This window comes from Anguilla anguilla, chromosome 1 (genome assembly GCF_013347855.1).
Source record: "Anguilla anguilla isolate fAngAng1 chromosome 1, fAngAng1.pri, whole genome shotgun sequence".
Taxonomy (NCBI): domain Eukaryota; kingdom Metazoa; phylum Chordata; class Actinopteri; order Anguilliformes; family Anguillidae; genus Anguilla; species Anguilla anguilla.
In genome coordinates, this window is record NC_049201.1 from 23,007,326 (window position 1) to 23,030,996 (window position 23,671).

General features: G+C 41.4%; 1 protein-coding gene across 1 annotated transcript in view; it reads right to left on the bottom strand.

Moving 5' to 3' along the window:
- The window catches only part of LOC118208719 (AT-rich interactive domain-containing protein 1B-like), a 118,869-nt gene extending 97,816 nt beyond the window's left edge, over window positions 1-21,053 (bottom strand). Inside the window, exons 1-2 of the mRNA XM_035383653.1 lie at window positions 19,030-21,053; window positions 1,648-1,827 (exon numbers count right to left, since the gene is read on the bottom strand). Of these exons, the coding sequence (XP_035239544.1) occupies window positions 1,648-1,827; window positions 19,030-20,307 (1,458 nt within the window). The 5' untranslated portion in view covers window positions 20,308-21,053. The remainder of the gene's footprint in view (window positions 1-1,647; window positions 1,828-19,029) is intronic.
- Between the last annotated feature and the right edge of the window lie 2,618 nt (window positions 21,054-23,671).

Consider the following 23,671-nt stretch of genomic DNA (forward strand, 5'->3'; position numbering starts at 1 on the left):
CATCTCCCGGTTATTAAACTTACAAATGACTGCTAAGTTTGGGCCATTACCCACTCTCTGAGACTAAGTATTAATCATTTGGTCACAGTCAAATTCTGCTGACAAATTTGGTTTGGGATATCCGATTTATGTTATCATCTGCTCACACACAACTTAGCTCTACATAGCAAATTTTGTGTATTCTTCCTAGTTGTTGCACTTGGCATTCCATTCAACCTGCTGGCTAGCTCTGCCACAGGGTGCACTTGGACTCTTGCAAGCTTATTAAGGGATGCTATTTGTCCGTAGATAGTTAGCAAAAGGAGAAGATTCATACTGGAATGTTCAAATCTGAAAAGAATCCCACAAAGACTGCCGACAGATCATATTTGGACAGATCTATGTCAAGAAATCAAATGCATGTTGCATAAAAAGGTCATAGTATGGTTAACGTGGACTACATATTTCACACCAAAGTTCCACCCAGTCTATAAAAGAGACTGAGATTCTGCTTCTTAAGGGCCATGGTATAAGCTAATATTCAATTTGAGAAAGAGGATAAAGAGCGAAATTAGTTTAAAAACGATAAAACAAATGTCTTTTCTTCCCTTCCCTAATAACACATGACGGATTACGGCGTCCATCGGAACACTGTGCCCCCAGCTCATGCTGCCGGAGCGCGCCTGTGCCTGTAATCGCGCGATCCCACCTCTCCCGCTCCCTAACCGTCTGGGCACCGTCGCGGTGGCTCGCCCGCGATCCTGGCATCTGCCACAGCCTGGCGGCGGGAGGTTTTATGGGAGCGCTTTGCGATGTCGGCCGTCTCTCTCTGGAGATGCATTAAGCTAAAACCAACAGCCCGGGCTAAATATAGCCCCGGTGGCAGAAGGGCAGTTTACACCCAGAATAGCAGGAGTGCCGTTTTGGCAACAAAGCTGGGAGTTTCACAGCAACCTAGCCAAAGCTTTTGTCCTAAAAAACAAGGCATGAGAGAGAAAAAAAAAAAGAAAGAAAAAAAAAACCACTTCCTCTGTAAACATACAGTGGGTTCAGTCTAAATCTGGCTGCTCCCTGACGCCGATCTTCCGTCATTTGAATCTGCATCCCCACGTGGCTCTTGTGGATTTTTGGCGGATAAATATTTACCGATGAGAGAAAGACAAACGCCGCATCTAATAAAACTGAAAGCGTCAAAAAAAGAAAAAAAAGAAAAAAAAAAGTCAATTCCGGACCTGGTCTTCAGGGAGCTCGTTGATAAACTGGAGTGACGCTCCCAGACGCGACAGACGGAAATTGGAACCTTACTCCTCGGCACTCGGGCTAAATGTGAAATTAAAAACACGGCCCCTTCCAGCGCACGCTCAAGATATTTCCAAAGGAAAAAAAAAAAAACCCTCGCTTACAATTCGTCTTCTAAAGGACAGAGATTAACAGATGCATTACCAGTTATAAACAATATGCACTATGTCATATCGAATATCGGGCCAACGCTGACTCTCATGCAAATAACAAAACAAAATTTAATTAGCAAATGACTTTTCTGACATTTTAATGATGATACAACTGTTATGCTTGGACAGAAACCAGTCCCCATACATTGAACAGGGAGAAGGGAAATGGGAAGAGAGAAGGGCAGACATAAAAAAAAAAAAGTACACTGTGACATACCTGCTGCATTCCGCCCATCCCCATCTGGCCCCGCCCCTGCGTGCCCATTGGATAGCGATGAGGGGCCGGTGAACCGTACGGCTGGCTGGAGTAAGGCCCACCCTGCTGCTGGGCATAGGGGATGTTGCCCATCCCGTAGAGCTGGGAGCGCTTCATCGCCATGAACTCCATGGACCCCACCTGAGGGAAGCACAAGCAGCAGCGCCGTTAAAATACTGCAGGGGTCGCTGTTGCGCAGTCACACAGATCTGACCATGAAGAAAAGCAGCGAAAACAACGCTAACTGAACAACCCTATCTCTGCCTCTTTCAAGGATTTTTTCCCCCTGTGAGCTGGCAGTAAATTCAGGGGTGTCACAAGGTAATGTGAGCCCATCAACAGAAATAGAGAAACAAGGGACCGGGGAGCAGATCGCATGGAGGCTGATGTTGCTGCTGGATGATTTATGAGGTTTGTCTGGGGTGTCATTTCCAGTGAGGCCGGGCCTCTCTGCCCTGTCACCCCAAGTCCCGCTAAGACGCCTCAATATTCACCTCAACAACATACCTGCTCACGCAGAAAGCAGCAACGCTCACCCTCAACAAGTATGTTCCTGTATTTATGAATTGCATTAAAATTAACAATGGTGATGGAACACACACAAACGCACACGCACACACATAGGACCAACAACTAGGCTGGTGTCACAGGATTTATGCATACAGGGGACCTCGCCAGGTCAGAAGGCCTTTTGAATACGAGGGAACTTGCCATTCACAGATTAATTAGGTTTTGAATATTTAGCCTACACCTACATTACAAGCAGTATTCCCTTTTCACAATCAATTATCACATAAATATACATTCATTTTTTATTTATTTATTTGGTATTATTACACAATACTTACATCTTCATTGCATTATCACATTATTTGCATGGATAAAATGTAGTCATGTAGTGTCATTTGCTAATTTCTCCTTTGTGCAAAAAGCATTAGTTGATGTACAATACAGCATTCTTATATTTTCTGGTTTGAAAGAACCCATATCTTCCTATACTCCAGGCACCAGCAGCTGTGTCCTGGACTGACCATTCCACCTCCCTGCGGAACCCCCCCCCCCCCCCCCCCCCCCCCAAATGTGCACTGCATCCTCTCAACCTTCCTTTAACTGGATGAACCTCCAACCAGTCATGTACAGAAGGCAGAGTCTGAGGATCTCCATGGACTACAAGTCCTATGATTCCACAGGCAGAAAGCCATTTCAAATCACATCACATCCCTTAAATGCCAAATTATTTTGGTTTCTCAATATTCAGGAGAGACTTCTTCAAAAAAATTAAACCCTGAGGGACATTCTGGGACAAAAACAATCTGCCACAATTAAACAGAAAAAGTTAGTTTTACATCTGCACCTGCCTACACAACAAATGCTGCTCAATGCAATACACTGATATATCTGCACAGTACATGGCCCTATCAAAGACCATAGATATTTCAGCATTTCCCCAACCTCATATTCACACACATTCACATGTAAGCATCTAGGAATTACATTTCTGAGGTCTCAGAGTGAGAAATTCGCCAAGCATGCTAATAATTCAGTTTATGATCAAATCTCATGTAACGCATTCATGCAATGAGAAATAAATGTAAAGAACAAGAGGAAATTAGTTCCACGTAGCAGTTAAAGGGATAGCTACTTCACTTTCTGTGGTTTTTTATTATTTCAGTTTTAGTGCATGTTTTCAATTGACCCAAGCGGTGTTTGTGTGTGATGAAGATTATACTGAATATTCAGAGAAGCTTCTGACAACTGGCTGACTTTACAGTGGCATAAAGCAAGAAAACACCATTCAAAAAAACTCCAAAGCAGCATACAGTGAAGTAATGCCTCTAGAGATAATTATGTATATTACCCAATTATTCTTCCAAACATTTTGTTTAATATTATTTTTGGTTGGAACTATGCAAACTGAAGCAGCTACACTCAAGTACAGAATACCAGCATAATATTAAAACTGATATTTATGTGTGTAATTGTGCAAACGGGCTGTAAAATTAATCTGTTAATATGTACAACCGCTGGAAACATAACATCACTGTACAAACCGCTGTGGAGTCACTTAAAATGTATTTTCTCATTTTAGAAAGAAAACAACCCCTTTAAAATTAAGAAATAACTCCAACAATCAAGATGTTGTTTTGTCATAATTGGACCTTCAATGTGACCTCAGTCTTTTCATTTTTATACCAGGCATTTTTATATTGCTGTTAACTGCAAATGATTTCTAAGGAACAGAACTGACACTATATAATATGCCTGCATATGTGTGTGTGTGTGTGTGCGCGCATGAGTGTGTATGTGTGTGTGTGTGCATACATAAGAAAGCTTGTGGGAGCGTAGGCACGTGCATGTGTGTTTTTTCAGAAAATCTATTGTAAGACATGTCTGTCTATGTGTCTCTTATTTTTTAATTTGGCATCTCACATAGCCAAATGCATGCCGCTCCTGTGTGGCTGCCAGTCACAGTTGGCACTGGCATTCAATCCCAGATCAATCTGAGACTGCGGTGCTCACTGATGCACTGCAAGCAGCGCTTTTACTGAGTGACCTACCCAGCAGCCCTGTGCATGTGTCTCTCAAACAAGAAGACTTGCCCTGACTGGCCAGAGCACAAATGGGAGAGTGCCAAGCCCTACCCTGGACTGGGGAAACACTGGGAAAGACTGCTGGGCTCCTGGGTCTACTTCCACAGATAACCAGAATAACCCTAATGCCTGCCCAGGTCTTACTTCAGCCTTATGACCCCTTATGCCTGCCCTGGTCTCACTTCAGCCTTATGACCCCTTATGCCTGCCCTGGTCTCACTTCAGCCTTATGAACCCTTATGCCTGCTGTCGAAAGCTTAGAGAGTCAGGTTCGACAATCTCACACAGTGCTCACAGGCAGACAAGAGCACATCAATCACGGGGTTACCATCACACTGTGAACATGAAATGATTTGAACAGGGTTACCGGCACTCACTTCAACATGACCACAGTGGGGGAATCACAGATTATGTCAAAGTAAAGAAATCACATTGGCCTGAAAATTACTGTTACCCTTTGCTTGGTCTGCGCCTCACAGTATTGAAATAGACACCGGCACCAACTGCCTCACCACGATCTCAATATAAACAGACTACTGGTAAGAATAGTCTGAAGACTGTGCCTGCAAATCTCAAGGCATACACTTGTAATTATGCAACTTCTACTTTGTTAAAGAGCAGGCAGCACAGCCATAATGCTCATCATTTTTCAGAATGATAAAATTGCTGTTCACCGTAAAAGTCGTCTACAAAAGTTCCTTCCTTTATGCCACAGGGAAGACAGCCCACAGTCTAGTGAAAAGACAACATTCTCTGAACTTGTCCTTGCGGAAGGTCGTTACTGTTAGTGCTCGCTTCTCCTCTCTCCTTCTCTTTGAATCTCCGTCCCTATCTTTCAGTCTGTTTCTCTTTCAGTCTCTCCCCCACTCGTTCTCCACTGGGTGAGTGTGAGGGCGCTCTCAGCGCTTACAGCCAGTGTCTGCAGCCCATCCTGTGTATGAGAGTAAGGGAGGGGGGGACGGCGGGGCATGCGATTATGCTTATGGCCGCGCTAATGCTTACACTCGCGCTTATGCTAACGCTACGCCTGCACTCACTGCTGAGGCGCAGTAACTCAAGCAGCAACAGGAGAGGAGGCGGCAGCAGCTAATCGAAGGCCATTTTTCCTCTTTTCTTTCTGCCAGGAAAAAAAAACCAAAACACCGCTATTAAATATGCATTCAATTTTACTTATTCTGGGAAATTGCCCTTTTTAACAGACTTCCCCCCCCTCAACTTGGAAGTTTTACGACGCCAGTAACCGGAAACGAAGCCACATTTCTCAGCATTACTTATAAATTAACAATAGCTATTTACTGCAATGAATTGCAAAAGATGAAATATGTATGCTCGTTAATAAGGAAGACTATTAAAGCGAAGCATCCCTCTGGGCTCAGAGAGCCTCCTCGCCATCCGTCAGCCTTTCCCATGATGCAGCGGGAGACTCTGGCCAGTTTACCTGGTTTCTACTTAATTTCCCATTCAGTGCGGAGAGAAAGGAGAATGGGATCCTCCATCCTAATAACAGAACCCACAGCAGTATAACAAGTTCACACAGGGCACATACAGCCACCAGCACCCAGGCCACAAGGTTTCCATCAAAACGCTTTACGGCCGCTTACTGATTCTGAGGCAAGAGTCATCGCTTCTTTAATGTGCAATTTTATCTTTCTGAAAACAAAAACAGGTCCCCTGACCTTCTATCCTTCAGAAATGATTATATCCTCATTAAAAATCACCTGAAAATAAATTAAGCTGAGAAATTGATTATATTATTAGGCCGTCTGTTGGCTCAGCAGGAAATTCTCAAAGTTAATTAGAAAAAAATAGATTTTCATTTCAATTTTTCTCCCCCCACACAAATATACTGTCACTTACTTACACACAGGCAAACACAAACACACATACACAGATAGGTATTAAGTGAGCAGAGGAATGTCATAGAAGAGAGATAGGGTGAGAATGAGAGAGGGAGGGAGGGAAGGAGAGAGAGAGAGAGAGAGAGAGAAGAAGAAGAAGCAGACATTGGAGTGGTTATTGTTATTGTAATGCCTGTGCTGCAGGTAGAATGAGTCTCGTGACCTTGGCCCCTCTGTAATAGGCTTCGTTTGATCCTGTGACCCTGCCGGGCCACCGTCCAGAAACGCTCCAGGGTCAGGCTCGCTGTCCAGCATTTCCAATCACGCAGGATTCTCAGTTTCAATCAGGGAATGGATAGTGCACATGTGGGACCAGCAGAGCAATCAGCAAGCCAGCGCGCGCTCAGCTCACAGAGTAGAAATGGTTTACCTGTGTGAAGCAAACTCACAGGGTAGGAATTATTTACCTGTGTGAAATCAACTCAAGGTATATAAATGGTTTACCTTTGTATAGTCAGCTCATAGTGTACAAATGGTTTACCTGTGAGAAGTCAACTCAGAGAGTAGGAATGGTTTACATGTGTGAAGTCAGCTCCATAGTATGAATGGTTTACTTAAGTGAAATCAGGTCACATAGTAGGAATAGTTTACCGATGTGAAGTCAGGTCACACAGTAGGAATAGTTTACCTGTCTGAAGTCGGCTCATAATATAGAAATGGTTTCCTTGTGTGCAGTCAGCTCAGTGTAGGAATGGTTTACCTCTGTGAAGGCAGTTTATTGACGTTTTAAATCTGTGTACAGTATGTTTTTGTATTCTGATGCGTTGAAAAGTGATTTGCATTTCCACCGCTCTCCACATGATGGGTGACCTTTGTAGGTTAATTTTTCATTTTATTTTAATAGTTTTAGTTAAATTATTATTTTTCACATTTTAAAACTCTTCTCGCAATTGATGTTTATTGAATCACATTAAAATCACGTTGCTGTGTACAAAAACAAGGGTGGTACGCACTGAATATAAAAAATAGCTGCACCAAACTGCATGTTACCCCAGGAACTTGTTGCAGTATCATTGTATTTAGTGTTTGCAGTAAATGGAGGCATTTAGCCTCGACTACTATATAGTGATCTCATATTCATGGCCCTGCTGCTCAAAGAGTTCACCTTCTGGGGTTTTTTATATTATTTTAGTTTTAGTGTATGTTTTTTGATTGGCCAATTCTGACAGGGGAAAGTCAGTCTGACTGAAGTATTACCCAAGTTTCCCAGCTGAATTGTCCTTAAAGGGACAGTTCACTTTCAGGGTTTTTTTTAATTTAAATATTCAATTCCACTGTGTGTTCGTATTGGCCTAGACAATTTAGTAAACTGAAGGCTATTTCATACACTGACTAATGACTTAAAGGAACTCCAAAACAGCCTGTACTGTGACATTAAACACTATACCTCCAGGTTGCATGTATGTATATTAACAGATTATTCTTTAAATACAGTTCTGTTAAAAGTACACATTATATTACTAGGAATGTATAAACTCTGTGGGCAAACTGAAACACACACACAAAATGTGGTAATGTAAAGAAATTAAATAAAACAAGAAAAACCCAAAAAGTAAACTCTCCCTTTGAGGACAGTTCCGCTGCTTAGACTTGGGTAATTCTTCAATCTAAATGACTAACAACAGAGGACTTTCCCCTGTCAGGACTGACCACAGTCCTGGGATAGTTAACTAACAGTAATTAATTACAGGAGTGTCATTAACTGCTTGTGATAAATAACTTTGTGTTCATCAGGCCCTGTCCTCCATGTGACAGCAAAACACAGACTCAACACCCCTATTGCAGACAGAACCCCTATTGCAGACAGAGCCTCTACTGCAGACAGAACCCGTCCTGCAGACAACACCTCTACTGCAGACAGCACCCCTCCTGCAGACAAGACCTCTATTACAGGCAACACCTCTATTGCAGACAGAACCTCTACTGCAAACAGAATCTCTATTACAGACAGAACCTCTACTGCAGACAAAACCCCTACTGCAGACAGAACCTCTACTGCAGACAGAACCTCTTTTGCAGACATAACCTCTACTGCAGACAGAACCTCTATTGCAGACATAACCTTGATTGCAGACAGAACCCCCTACTGCAGACAAAACCTCTCTTACAGACAGAACCCCTACTGCAGACAAAACCTTTACTGCAGACAGCACCTATACTGCAGACAAAACCCCTCCTACAGACTGAACCTTTGCTGCAGACGCCTGACTCGTGATGCATTCCTATCACACAATGCTGTGGAGCGCTACACGTCGGAACATTCTTTTACCTGCTGCCTCTGCTCAGTGCCACAGGGAAACAAGCTATTATTTCCTCCATTTTAGAGAAACTGATGAATTCATTTTTATTCCCTCATAACCCCCCAAAGGAGCACGGCACACGGCAAAAACAAGACATGTTCCCTTTTCTGGCTTAATTAAGGTCTCAACTATTTTTAACAAAAACTTTGCAGTTCCGTATTTTGAGACATTACAGCGTCTCCCACAAAGTCCAGCTGCAGGCAGCTCTGGGCAGATATGAGCTGCTTGTCGCGAGGAAAAACAACCGAACCGCCATTCGCCTTTTTAAAGCCTCGATCGCCCGATTTCGGTTTCCAGCCCTCACTTCCTCTTTCCCCGGCACACGACGGGTATCGCGGCGACTGCCACGCAGGGCCATTTTTCCGCCGGTCTCTCGGGCATGCGGCCGGTGCCGCGGGAGAGATGTTGACGGATGTCTGCGCCGCGACGGCAGCGATCCGATTGGCCGATAGCGACGCGTCTCTCTTCTCCCCGTCACGCTCCATGCGAGCGCTCCCCCCCCCCCACCCACCCACCCACTCACCCACCCCTCCGGCCCCTGCCGCCCCGCTCGCTGCTGCATTTATTTAAATATGTGATATGTAAGCAGTCATAAAATAAATGTCATAAACGCTGTGGAAAAAAATGACACGGGGACAGGTCATTATGCAGAACGCGCTCCGGAGCCCGAGACCGGCTGTTCCGTCACGGCGAACGCGCCCCGAAGCTGAACAGCCAGGGAACAGCAGCAGGGCGGAGGCCTGGGCATCACATACGGATACGCAAGACAGCCATCAGAATAAAAAGAACCGCCGTGTAAACTACACACAACGGACTCCATTCTGGTTCTTTCAATCACACTTAACAAAACAGGAAAAATCCCCTTTATTTAATGCAAATGTAAAATGAACATTTTTATTATAAGTACATACATATGTGATTATACAGAGCTATACTCGTGGGTATTTTCACTATAAATTACACAATGGTTCCCCCATTCACAGTACACCTGATTTATTGTTTCACAGAGAAGAGGTAACTTTCAAAACCTAACTGAGCCGGTCCACCTGATCATCCCTTTCAGAAAGTAGCACAACGCTATTTCAAAATGGCTCATCCCCCAGACAGAATTCCCTGTCGACTGCCAATGCCAACACAGTCTTCTACACATCAACTTCATCAGGTTTTATAACTATTTTCTGGACTGACAGATGGCTTCATTATTCTCCAAGAGGAATTCCCTAAGGAGTTCTACGCTTTCAATTTCACTGATGGGTTCCCGAAATGAAGGATAATCCAACTGACCCTGCTAAACTCCATTAGAAGACTGTCACAAACAAAAAGTACATGGTACATTCGAGCATAATGCCAATGCAATATTTTATTTCTGCATTATATACATTTTTTAAAACATATTTTATATTGCACTTGATATATATTGATTTTAAAACTGAAAATACAAATCAAACCAAATCAAAGCAAAACAAGATAAAACAACTGAAACAGTTAATAAAATAGTTTTCTTTAATGCCATCAATGTGTGCATTTATCGAAATGGGACTGAATGCCTTTACAAATTACTTCACCAAGAGATAAAAAAGAAGTCACCTTTATGAGAGAAAATAGTTAAGAAACCACTGAAGTAAAACTTTTTGGGACAGAGATATTTTTATATGGCAGTACTGGAGAAATAGGTCAATCATGTAAAAAATAAACATCCTCAAGAAACTAGCAACAAGCAGAGTGAAGTGACTGCCTTTTACAGACTCATCATTATGCAAAATTCAAACTAGAAAGCAGCTAACTATTTTCTGGAAAACTAGTTTTCGTTCATGTTCTGAGAAGGTAAATATTACTATAAAAATACAACTGACTTGTTTGGCTTGAATTCTAATTCAACATTATGCATGGTTATTTTTAGAATCTTTTACTTGATATGACAATGATAACAGCTTTTTAGACCACATATAATGGATAACTATGTAACTAATTTTATGATAATGGAATTTTTTTAAGAGTTAACAGAGAAGAATTTGAAACATGACTGCATCTGAAACGGTTGTCTGCCTTAGAAGGCAGCACTCGAAGGCAGCATTTTCACTATTTTCACAATTTTGCACACTTTGTAGGCATGTCCCATACTGAAATCATCAAAAAATGCGTCCATTTAAGGCGCTTTATTTTAATTAAATTAACGCAGCATCGATGCATCTTTCATCAGATAGGATATGCCTTCGCGATTACCTCTGGCTTACCTCTTACTTCCGTTAAAATAATCCTGTTTTGGGTACTTATCTCCAGCCAGTTAATATCTGTTGCAGTGGACATTCGGGGGTTTATGCCCTCCTGTTGCCATTTTATCTGAACCTCGCATCTGGGCCAGGTGTTGTCTAGGCCTTTCATGTGTGCAGGGTCTGATGTCTTGGTCTTGCAGCTCATCTGGCATTTTTACATTTTCATGCCTGACCTTTTTGACAATTTGGCTGTCTTTTGGTTTTTGAACTTTGATCTTGGTTTTCTTAGGACTAATTGGATAAAAAAAACAGGCTGTGGTTTAGTATTATCCTTCATTCATTTCTTTTGTGACTTAACCGGTCCATGACTGTAATATTTGTTGTTTATGGTAGTTGAACTTCGTCTCTAGATTAGACGTTGTATATTGTTGTGACTTAATAAATGTCTTAATTTTACACTGGTTGTGAGTTGTACATTTTAGTAATGTTGATCAAACAGGTTGCTCTATCAACAAATTGGGTGATTTAATTGATAATTAATATCTTTAATAATAATTACCCAATTAAATCAAATAAATATGTTTTATATGATGGATAAGTGAAAACAAAACTGTCCAATATGGTTGAAGAACATGTCATATGAACCAGTTTGGTTGAAGCATGTGGAAGCCTTAAATCCAGTTTTCTCTTGCACCCAAGCACATACAATATTTTCAGAAATGTCATGGATTTCATGTTTTCAACTTAGTAGATGGCCTGTAGAATAGCCAATCTTTTTAGAAAAAAAGTTTACGAGTTGAAGCAGGTGAAAAAACAGTGCCATCATCATCTGATCATCAATGGGTGTTAAAAAGTATCATTTGCATTACTAACAAGATGTGGTAAGTCTGATCTCGTGATTCAGACCATCCTGCCAGATTCTACAGATTATTGTTTGGTCCAATTTAAACCTGTCATAAACAGACACAAGTGATATTCAGCACTGCCAGAAGCCTAGCCAAGCAAATGGATTACTGCAAGTCTGACGAAATGGACAACGGAATAAGAAGCCAAAAAACTGCAAAACTATGCTACATCGTTGTGCCTTGGACCTGCACTAGTCTAGGCATGGCCACCCTGGTATAGAAAGGCTTGCCCTTCAGCATGGATTACAGGGTGTAAAACAGTCCCTGGTTATGGAAAGGTGCATCAGAGGAATACTAGTTCCTCAGATATAGTGCCCTAACATGAGTTTGAGTAGTACAGTGGTGCATAAATTGCAATGGATGGGGAGGGGGGGGGGTAAGATTTGTTAGACAATGATAAATAAATTTTAAAAAACCATGGGGTCAAAATAGAGCTTGTATTCCAATGTGGTTGGATGACTTCTTATGACTTTTTACTTATGACATAAATCAGATGAAACAAGTTCAAATGAAAATCCACACAGACATACAGAAGCACTTTAAAAACCAAAGCATGTCCCAACTGCTCCACAAGCCCACCGAACCCTTTGGTACCACTGTATCGATTATGGTAATGTGATCTACAAAATGGCAAACAAACGTGCTCTGACCTACAGCTGACATTATAGTAACCTTTGCATGTTTATCCTACAGAGTCAAAGATGTTCATCAAAAAGACAAAGCCAGCATCACACACAATGCAAGCTCCTCAGATACCTCACACAATCGCTGGCCCTCACAAAAACATACCCCATTGTTTCCCAGGTCAAATTACCCAACGTAAATTTGTGCATGATTATTCATTTCTGCAGTCGGACATTTTCACTTATAAATCTTCGTTTTATACTCATTTTGGTGGTATTATCATCAAATTTGAACCAGAATTTGTCCAGCATTGTGGCTATGGCTGCATTGTGTTTCTAGGCCCCCAGGCACAGCCACAAGCATCTGCATCCACACAAAAATAAATTATCTTTTAGGTGAGAAGAAACATTTTCACTGTTTGAGCTTCTGTTACTTTGTTTCACCAATATTCAGATTAAATATTGAAAAACAAGCTCCCAATGGTTACCTTTCGGAAGAGACCAAGATTATGCCTGCAGTCAAAAGGGTTCAAGAATAGTAACAATTCTGTTTTGGGGATGTCATTTCCAGGCCGAAAAAGGGGGTGCTGCAAACCCATCCATGGATTTGTCTGTATAATGTTCAAGTTCACATTCATCTCTGGAGGATTCATTGCCATTTTTTGTTATTGTTCTAAAGGACACATCAGCAGGGAAACACACATGACCTTCTTTTAGAGGAATGAAGACAGAAGTATGACTCGGCCTGAGAAATCAATTTGCAGAACTACCAGTTGTATAAAAATTAATATTTTCAATGCAAAATTCTAATAACTTCACATTTAGTTTTCATACAATAATTAGGTTAATTATAGCAATTTGCAGTGTCATTCTAATACTGTCTACTGTCAGTATGACCTTAATATTTTTCAGTAAATGATTTATTTGTTGTTAGTCTCTGTATTATTGCTCTTGTTATAATACATACACAAATTGGCCCACAGATTTGAGCTACCATCTTATCAATTTGAGCTACCAAAAACACACTATTGGTAGCCCAATTCAGCAACCATTTTTTCAAAATAAGCATAAGGCCCTGCAGAACATCAATCAATCTACTTTAACAACTGAGACAACTATGATTGGATATAGCCATAATATTGCCATATTATTGCAATTTAGCCACTGCTAAAAATGCAATAATGACAATATTATGGCTATATCTAAGACCCTCAGGCTTTTCTGCCTCTCCATGCACTCTAAACTGCTTAGGCTACTATTAGCCTAATTGCTCAAATAAACCACCACAGTGTAATAATAAATTAATAAACTTTGGTACAGACATGTGTAATTTCATGCAAACACAATATCATAAACAGATGATACATAGCCGGGGACAGGGGTCTTAGGTATGATAAAATGTTAAGATGGCCTCCATATCTAAGCTCACATAAATACTCTGGCATAACAGAGAGGGGCTTTGTCAGGTCACGGTCTTATAGTCGTCATATCCATATTTTCTCACGTCCTCTTTTCCACCGTTCTCAGATCTCCTCCAGCCGAGTTCCTAATTACCAAATTGCGGGTTTAATTAAAGTAAATGACACGCCTCTGTGCCAGGGATGACCGGTTACATGCCGTCGGGGCCGCTGTGGACTCCACTCTCAATTTGGCTTTTATCCGTCTGCCTAAATCATTCCCGGACACCTCAGCACATGGTCACTTTCCCTAATTAAGGCAGGCGGGTCTGTCAATTACGTAATTAAGGGGCAGTGGACATCCCAGATCCCAGGATGCGCTCTGGACCGGAGAGGCCAGGCCTGCTGAACGTGATTTGAGTAACTGTGGCGGATATTGCAGAAGGAGCAGGCGGCGAAACTGGTGGATGCCGTAAAAGCACAGGCAATGACCCAATGTCTGCATTCTGCAGCCCGCTCCCCATCGCAATGAGGGAAAATACTTAGGTGCACGCTAAGGTTTAGCAGTGACGTTAACCATTTTCCCCCAAAACAATGGAACAGCCTCCATTTTCCTCCTTGAAGGTACAGATGCAGAATCTCTCTGGAGGACCCACATAAGTCAAAACACAACAGAACTCAGGGGAGAGAATGCTAAAAATCCAGACTGGTAGGTGATTCAAAGAGAATGTATGTCAAGCTTCGAGCTCCTGAAGTGCTGGTAAAGTGCAGTCAGTGCCAACGGGCAATGGCAACGTCTACCGAGCTCCCTCTGCGCACCTGCACACCATGAGAAACCCTCCCCCCCAGAAACAATCCCTAATAATAATTTATAATAATCTTCCACAGAAACAGGTCAGTTTCTAGCAAACATCCAGCTCTCCTCTCTCCTCTCTTACCCAGGAGAGACATGTCCTTTTCCATAGCCTCAGGGAAACTGGCAGCAGGAAAGAACACCCATGGGAGGGAGGGGGAGAGAGAAAGAGAGAGAGAGATGAAGGAATTCCCTGTTCCCACACTCCCAGCTGCACGTGGCTAATTTCCATATGTGAAGGTCACAGCTCTGCTGCCACAGAGGTGAAGAAGGGGAGGAGATTGTTGCACACTGACACACCCACAACAGCACTCCAAATCAGCGGCACCACAACAGCCCCAACAAACCAAGCACTACGCCACACAAATGCCTCACAACACGTAACAACCAACAATTCGCAACACTGCATACTAGGGAATAACCAGCAGTGAAAATAACCAGCAGAGATTATAACCAGCATGGAAAATAACCGGCACATGAAATAGCCACATTGAAAATACTCAGAAAAGAGAATAAACAGCATGGAGATTAGCCAATGTAGAGGTCAAAACACTTCAGCACAGGCAGTCTAGGGACCTGCTGCAGGTCCACTTATTAATCCCACTCTAACATCCTGCAGTAACAGCTTATTTTGCATAACTCCACAATCTATCCTTCTGCAGGAATACCGCCTACAAGGTTTCACTTCACAGCTTAGCACCAGCAATATAAAATTCATGTCCCACTGCATCTGGCACGATGTACCACCCTCATAGAACTAACTTTCGCAAGTTTTGGGTCACAATCAAGAAGAACCCATCTCTGAAAAAACAGACAGCAGTACAAACAATATTAAACCTTTCTGTAAAGACAGATCGTTTTATTTGCATAACCGCTTCTATAAGCACCCAAATACTAATTATTATTTCACAAATATCCATTTCAGCAGCCCACAGAATACAGCTGATCTAGAATGAATTATCCTGCAATTAATGAATTAACATTTTGTAATATAACCTAGGAACAGCAGAAAAGACATTCCCAATAGTATGAGCCGGAGCTATTCTCTTGTTATGAGCATGCAATGACTCAATAGCATTGTGGCATGCTGTATTATTTTCAGTCTCTGGACAGCCTTATGAAATGAGCAAATACCACCCAACGTCTCTCCTGGTCTCTGAGCACAGTTAAAGACTGGATGGATCCACAAGGGCTTTTATTTATTTAATGCGTGATTGCATTAGTACTGGAGGTGTTTTCTTTATCGCCTGCTCCACAGAAATAAAAAGCTGGAACAACATTCCAACAGGAGACACACACTTTAATGGAAACCACCTCTGCATCTGCTTCGCTACATGAGGAAAGTAGGAAAGGAGCGAGAGAGGGAGAGAGAAAGAAAATGCACGACAGAGAAAAAGAGGAAGGCACAGAGGGAAAGAATAACAGGATAGGAGGCGCTATAAGGAGAAGGGAGAGACTAAAAGGAAAGGAGAAACATCGTCCTCTGTGCCAGCATAGTGAAGCAGCAAGAACAGGAAATGGACTGACAGAAGGAAATTCCAACAACAGGTGAGGGGCACCAGTCTACATACATATTCACCTCCTCTCCATGCTGCTACAATGGGCTTAGCCAATGACCGCATTGCATGGTCTCTCCACAGTACAAACATACGCAGAATCAACCAATCTCTGTCCCTTTAATCGAGTATGGGCCTTGAGTTGAGACATTGAATACAAATCTCATACACCAACCCACAAGCCATTGGTTTCGGTCACCTTAATATGAATTTCACAACTGCTGATCTCCAAACTGTGGGGCAAAAAGACAAACAAAAACAAAGAATAAAAGGTAACAAATTATTAAATAGCAAAATGATTACCCAAACCTGTGTCTGCACTTTAGTGCAGGCTACAGTTTCATAGCAAGAACCACTCTGAAACACATGAGCTAAATCAATGGCAACAAAATGTATTTCTCTTGGTCACCCACCAAAAGTTATACAAAGTGAATAATAGGAAATGCTGTGTTTCATGTCATTTTACATGTGTCCACACAGATTTTACAGTCCCCTCAAAATAATGTACAGACCCTGCCATGTAAATGGTAAATGACAGATTTAAATTAAATAACTTGCCCTCAGAAAATTAAAATAGGGAGCCGTACTCCCACTTGTTTATTAAGATGTCACAATTGTTTACTCTGAGCCAGGTTTCAAAGTCAAATGACTGAAATTGAAATTTAATTTTTACAGATTTTTTTGAAACACAAAATACTATTTGAAAAAATGATTAATATCAGACACTACACATAAAAAGATCCTACAAAAAATATCCACTGAAATTTCCACAAAAATGCATTGTATATTCAGCCTTTGTGATGAGCGTATACACTTATGCTAACCGAATGAATGGAGACGCACCATTCATTCTGGTTCATGAAGCAACATGGTTTCATGAACTAACATTCCATTTCAAACTGATTTAGTCCATTAACACTTAATCTCTTCCACGGTCAATATACAGGATTTACACTGTGTGACATTACATTCACTGCAGCATACGTTCACTGACTATAAAACATATGTTTTGTAGGTAACTGAATTTGTTTATGTGGATAGATGTTTATGTTTACTGTAGATTATTCTTTATAAATCCCGCAAAAAGCCCCATTGAAATGGTCATCTCTTTTACAAGAAAGATTTAGCCCAGAAAGCAGCATACAAATAATAAATTATATAAATTTAGGACAGATTTGAGTGTGATTCCAGAAACTTTCCTATATTTTAAATTCCAAATTCTACAACAAACTCTCAAACTCTGTGGAACATTCAGCATGGGTTTTTATTTGTACTAAAATTGTATAATGTATTCTACTGCATCACACATTATATTACATTGCCATCCATCAAAAAATATTTCAGCTGTTATTTGAAAGACTGGATATAAGATAGACATAACCAAAATTCTGGTATTAACATATAACCTAGGTTAAGCACATTCCACACAACAAATGTGGGTAATTTAACATGCAGCATAATTTCCCACATATAACGCTGATGTTCTGAAACACCTTAGCAATCAAAGCAATGAATATCTGTAATGTTATGTTATGGTATTGTACTGCTCAGCGATTACTCTGCAAAAAAAGAAATACGCTAACTGAGCACTGTTAAAGAATTGACAATGTGGCACAAGGAATATTGCAAACACATCACTTCCATTGACACTCAGTAATGGAACAAAATTAAATTACCGTACAAAAATAAAACCTTTTACACAATTTTTGTTTAGCCTACACCGTACATTTATTACATTATCCAGTGAAATTATAATCTATTTACAAGGGGGCCTGGGCCAAGAAGGCAAATTGTGTTGTGAGATCTGAGCAAAGAGATAGGCTTAATGTGTTCATGTATAACAATCATAAATTAAAAATTATATATAACACTGCTTGGTAAAAATTAGTGATCTGTGTCTAGTGTTGACCGGTTCATGTGGCGCTGAGTACCCGACCGTCACCTCTGCAGAAGTTCAGCGCTTCTATTTACATCAGCGGCCAATGGCGAGAGAGAGTGCTAATCACGTGGCATATTTGATGTCACCTGGAGGCAGCTGTCTGGAGACCATTACTGCCAGTTTACCTCCACAATTCAAACTCAAAAACCTTGAAAAAAGGATCCGAGCGACTTCTCCAGCGCATGTGGTCAGAGCGCAGTACACACCTGCCGCGCGCTCAGTCTTCATGTAAGCTGCACCGGTGAAGTGTACATTTATAACTAATCATACAGAAAGGCTCAAGGGTTTTTAATAGACTGGTCACGAATACATTGATTTTAAAAATGCAGACGTGTTCAATCGCGCAAGGAATACCTACAGTGTGCTTGTGTTCAGATAGAGGCAGCGCTTCGCCCACCGCGATTCCACAACGTGTCCACAATCACGTCTGCGATACTGCGAAATCCGTCTAATCCGTCAACTGATTCTTTTCACTATTCTTAAATTTTGACGTTGCAACTGAACAAATTTGGAGCTATTAAACATTTTAGCCATAACTGCGGCAGCAATACAAAAATAAAAATGCCCATGAGAATACCCCACATAAAACCGTAGGGTATAAATATTAATTTGGTTTATATTGCTTCAATTGCCGAATACTGAACAGGCAACTTTCCAGAATGTTCCATATTTGTAAGTGAACATCGAGATAGTTCTGGCGACCTAATAACGGAAATGCATATGGATATTTTAAACAGGAAGGAGTACATAGTGATATGCACTGTTTATTCATCAGTAAAATCACGCTTAGAACTGAACTGATGCTCCTGCAATTTCATGTTGAATCAAGAGTGGGTATTCACGTGCACACATGGTAATGAATAAAATTGCTTCTTGGCATAGAACGTGCAAAGAATTCACGGGCAAACAAAGTTGGGGTGGGGGGTTGCAAGGGGTTCCAAGTCCTCAAAAAAACTGCACATATCGCAACATGGGACACTTGATCCCAGTGCACAAGCGATAAACAAACATGCCAACTGGCAAGCCATCATTGCCAGTATCTATCGTTAATAAATGGGTGTTACTTACCTGCGGTCTGTTGATGCCTTGTCCATTGTTCCCAGGACTGATTGCAGGGTGATTCCTTTGCTGTCCACCCCAGCCATGGGCTGCAGACCCATACTGAGAACTTAGGTCTTTGCCTAACCCCATGCCTGCTTGCTGTTGCTGCTGTGCAGTGGCACTATTAAAATCGTAGCCACTGCCATAACCCCGCATCATCGGACTGGGGGAGGTCAACAGCTGGTTCAGGGTCGGGGTGGCTCCGGGAGGGTGCTGATTTTGCCCTGGAAATCTCTGAAACCCACCGACACCGCCACCAGAAGCGGAGGCAGCTGCCATCGCCGTTTTTCCCTGGGTCGATGCAGAGCCGCTACCCGGGCCGATCAACATGTTACTCCCCTGTCTGGAGGAGCTCATGACGCCGTAGCCTGCGCCGCCATAGCTCGCACGGTAGTTCGGGTAGTGATTGTACTGGCTGTTGTGGTACCCTTCGTGAGAGTTTTGCGTTGGATCCATGCTGTTGGGAACCGAAGAATGCATTATACTCATCACCGGGCTTTGTTGTCCGCCATGTTGATCAAAGCAGGGCCCTCCTCTAGCATTGCCATAATAATTATTAAACTCAGAGACAATGCTGTTGCCCCCCGCACTTTGCGGCTGGTTATTGATGCTGCCGCTGTTGTTCGTTGGTCCCATGCTGGCGTGCTCGTACCTGCCACCCACCTGGTCCGCCGATTTGCAAGGAAGAGTCTCTTCACTTTTTCTCAGCATTTGCTGCGGCTCGACCTGGTTTTCCAAAATATTCTCCTTGAACCCATGTGTCTGGTTCTCCGCCTCCCCTTGTACCGGTGTTTGGCTGTTGTTGATGTTGTTTTGAATTTGCCGTTGATGCTGCTGAAATTGATTAAATTGTTGTTGTGGCAGTGCGTGTTGGTGAAGAGGAGTATCGCCACCAATATTTTTCAGTTTGTGATTCGCTATCATACCCGTCTCCATGCTAGAGGCAGCGGACAAATTCGACGAGGTCACGGATGAGGAGTTATTTCCACCGTCATTTTCCCGTGGATCAGAATTATTACAAGCTGAAGAAGCACGCGTTGTATTGGCCATGTTCATCTCATTATGGCGATGGTGATCTACATTATTCATAGTGCTAGTCCCATCTCCAGCTCCTAGCATCGTTCCAGATCCCTGTGCCGCCCCTCCTTCTGACTTCACGGAGTTTAATTCTTGACTCAAACTACTAGGCAAATTAGGATTTTTATTATTAGAAGTCGCAGGAGCAGATGCCACTTGCGCGGCCATAGTCACTACAGCATTTCAAGCTGGGACCCTGGTGCGCTAGGAAGCACGCTAGCTGTCTGACAAAAACGATAGAAGAGGAAAACTGAACGAGAAGAAATAGCTTTAATGAAAACAAAAGCGAATGCAAGTAGGCTATGTATCAATTATGGTGGCGGTCAGACGCTGAACGCCTCGTCAACAGCTAACACAGTAACGGAAAGAGTGATTCCATGTCTAAACTTTTTGCCTAGATTTAAATGAAACTTTCTCCCATTTTCTGTCCCTAACCCGGATATAAGCACATGCATGTCTCTCGGAGCCGCTGTGGCCCAGCATGGCATGAGAGCTAGAGCTCCAACAGCTATTATCCGGCGCTCTCGAGAGAGGGAGTCACATGGAATATGTGGAATGGAGTTCTCAACTCCGTGGTAGAAAATATGTCCGGTGGTTGAATTTCAGTGACTTGCTGATATTTCAGGATTCATGTGTTACCGTGTTTTCTATAGCCGCCTCATAGCGGTGTTTCATATCTCACAGTTGAGATATTACTTTTAGGCCTATTAAATTTTGCGGTTCTAAACTGAATGAAAGTGCAGTAGCCTATTCACTAGGTCAAAACGATATTTAACAATAACAATATTTAAACGGTGAGCTAAAGATATCAAACATGCTCATGTACAATTCACATATCACTATTAACGACACGTATCAAAAGTGAATTAATAGGCTACAAATTATATTATTGTAGAATAGTAGCCTATATCGTGTAGGCTAGTATTTACAGAAGCTTTTGGATCTCGACATCCTTTGTAAATCCTGAATTTATTTAATATAATAGGTATTCAATTACCAGAAGATTTTGATAGACTACGTGATACCTTAATTGTGATACCATAATAAGGAGATGTGAATTTTCACGAATATACGCTAGGATGTGTAATATTAATTGTGTTTGATGGCTATGTCCTTGTAAGGCGTTTTATTCCTTTGGTTTTATTCCACCAATAGCTACAGATTCCGGAATTCCATGTCGGGCATTAACTGTCGCCTTTCCCCGAGGCCGTCCAGTTCTTTGCAGCTCCGCCAGTCAGACACAATCACACAAATTACAGGATCTGCGCTTTAATTTAGAGATAGGCTACGCTAACAAAATAGTGTAAGTAGTCAACAGCATCCTTAACATTTTGTCGCACTTAGCGGACAGTAGACATATTGCAGACGTTTTCGGACAAGACAATAGCCTACATTTCACGAGTTAAATGCAAGAATAACACACCTTGTTAATTAGTGTTCTCCATGTCCTGTTTCATCTTTCTATAAAGCATTTTGCCCGTTCCCCATTCGCCGTTCCACCTACACCCAAGCGAGTAAATTAACCACATTGCCACAACCTCTGATTTCATATTGCAAAAAAGTGAAAACGTCCAACTAACAAAAACAAAGTTCTCTAGATTCACTGGAAATTTATGCACGATGACTACCGCATGCTTTTCGAAAAAATGATAATGACGTCATTCTCGGGTAAAATATAGCGGTCTCTGTCTTTATCCCAGCTTTCCGTTTACCCTGCGCTCTTAAAGTGAAATAGTTTACTTAAGAAAACACGTTAAGTCGCATGGACTTCGTTTTGTGCCGTGTGGGAGCGCTGTCTGAAATATTTCCGTAGCAGGCTTTTGACGTTGGAGTCAAATGGACACCGCTGCGCCGTTGGAAGGAGTGTATGGAGTGCAGATTCTGGTTGATCAATGTGAGGATTCAGTTGGCAGAGGGAGCAACGAAGAGGAAATGTTTCTCTCTCAAAGAAAGGAGAGAACGGTCTCCCACCAGACCTCAGTGTCCATGGTAATGATTCATGTCCATTATTATTACATATAAGCACCCAAACGAAATTGACGAAATTTGTCAGGCTTGTGGTGGTCTATAGAATACGCGTTTCAGCAAACTCCAAACTTCCAGAGTATGTGGCCATCGTGTTTGATTTGAGATTTATAAAAATTCACTGTAGGATGTAATGAAGTCGAGCAGCCATGAAACGTAAAATGTACCGCGCAAAATCATTTTAGATTTTCAAAAATTGTAAATGAAAAGTTCCTACTTAAAAGTATGGCCACTACAAAATAAATCAAATTGCACATCTATGACTGAAACAATGGCTAAAACATAAAAAGTAATCATTTTTTGCAATCAAATTTAATCTTAATACAATCTGTAGAGGGAATTGTCAATACATCCAAAATGCTGTCAGTTTGTCACATAGTGCAGACTAATTCATTTCCTTGCAGTTTTCTTAATTTCTTAAAATGTATCTCGATATTTAATGATGTAGGCAATGAAAAGTCATGAAACACAAAGCACATTTGTCATGTCACATGAGAAGGTTTGTCATTTATAAAAACTGCATGATGAATTGCACCGCAACAATAAAATAAAATTAAAAAATATGGCATGACATCACTTCCTTTAACATATTGGCACTGGAGTATTAATTTGCTCTTTGAAACCTATCCACAGACACTTCCTGCATTGGACAAAATGTCCAACATTGACCAATCAAAATGTGGCCTTTTAAACTGGCTTTAACTAGCTTTCTATATTATCAAAGCTAGAGCTATTCTGCTGTTATGGGAGCATAAAAAGAGCACATTGGAGCACATTGTGACATACATTTCTTTTTTCTACATGGCCCCCCACGACAACTGTGTTCCAACAAGAACCACAAGCAAAAAGTGTGGCCAAGTATAAAATCTGGTACATATGGAACACATATCTATTTTACAAGATAAAAGTTTGATAAAGAATATGAACTTCATACACCAGGAAGACAACATCAATAACATCCTTTCAGTGAAACTTTTATTAACTTTAATATTTATGCCATCAAAATTAAAAATAAATGACCTGAATGCTAAGAGCAAGGTAATCTCTCCTTGGAATCATCATCATCATCATCATCATCATCATCACCATCACCATCATCGTCATCATAATCATCATCACTGCTGTTATAGGAAGTGGTTGGAGAGCCCTCCTGGTGGAAAGAGTGTGAAACACAGGCAGTAAAGGATGGGTTACAGAGCCAGTAACGCATACATTTAATTGAATAAAAAAATGTATATGTTAATGTCATTAGTACTTTTACGCTTTTGTTTTAAGATAAATTAAAGAACAGGCTGCATGATGCATGTGAAATGTGCATGAAAAATAGAGTTAGGATGCTCATGATACATGCATGGTGGGTTCAATCTGTAACATGAAAAGTTGGCATGTGCTTGGTTGCTCTTTGGTCCAGGGTTCGTGCACAAAAGCAGACATGTAAACAAACTGTTGTCTCTTGCCTACCATGGCAGTATTATTCTTGGAATATCAACCCTATTTTTAAATCTAA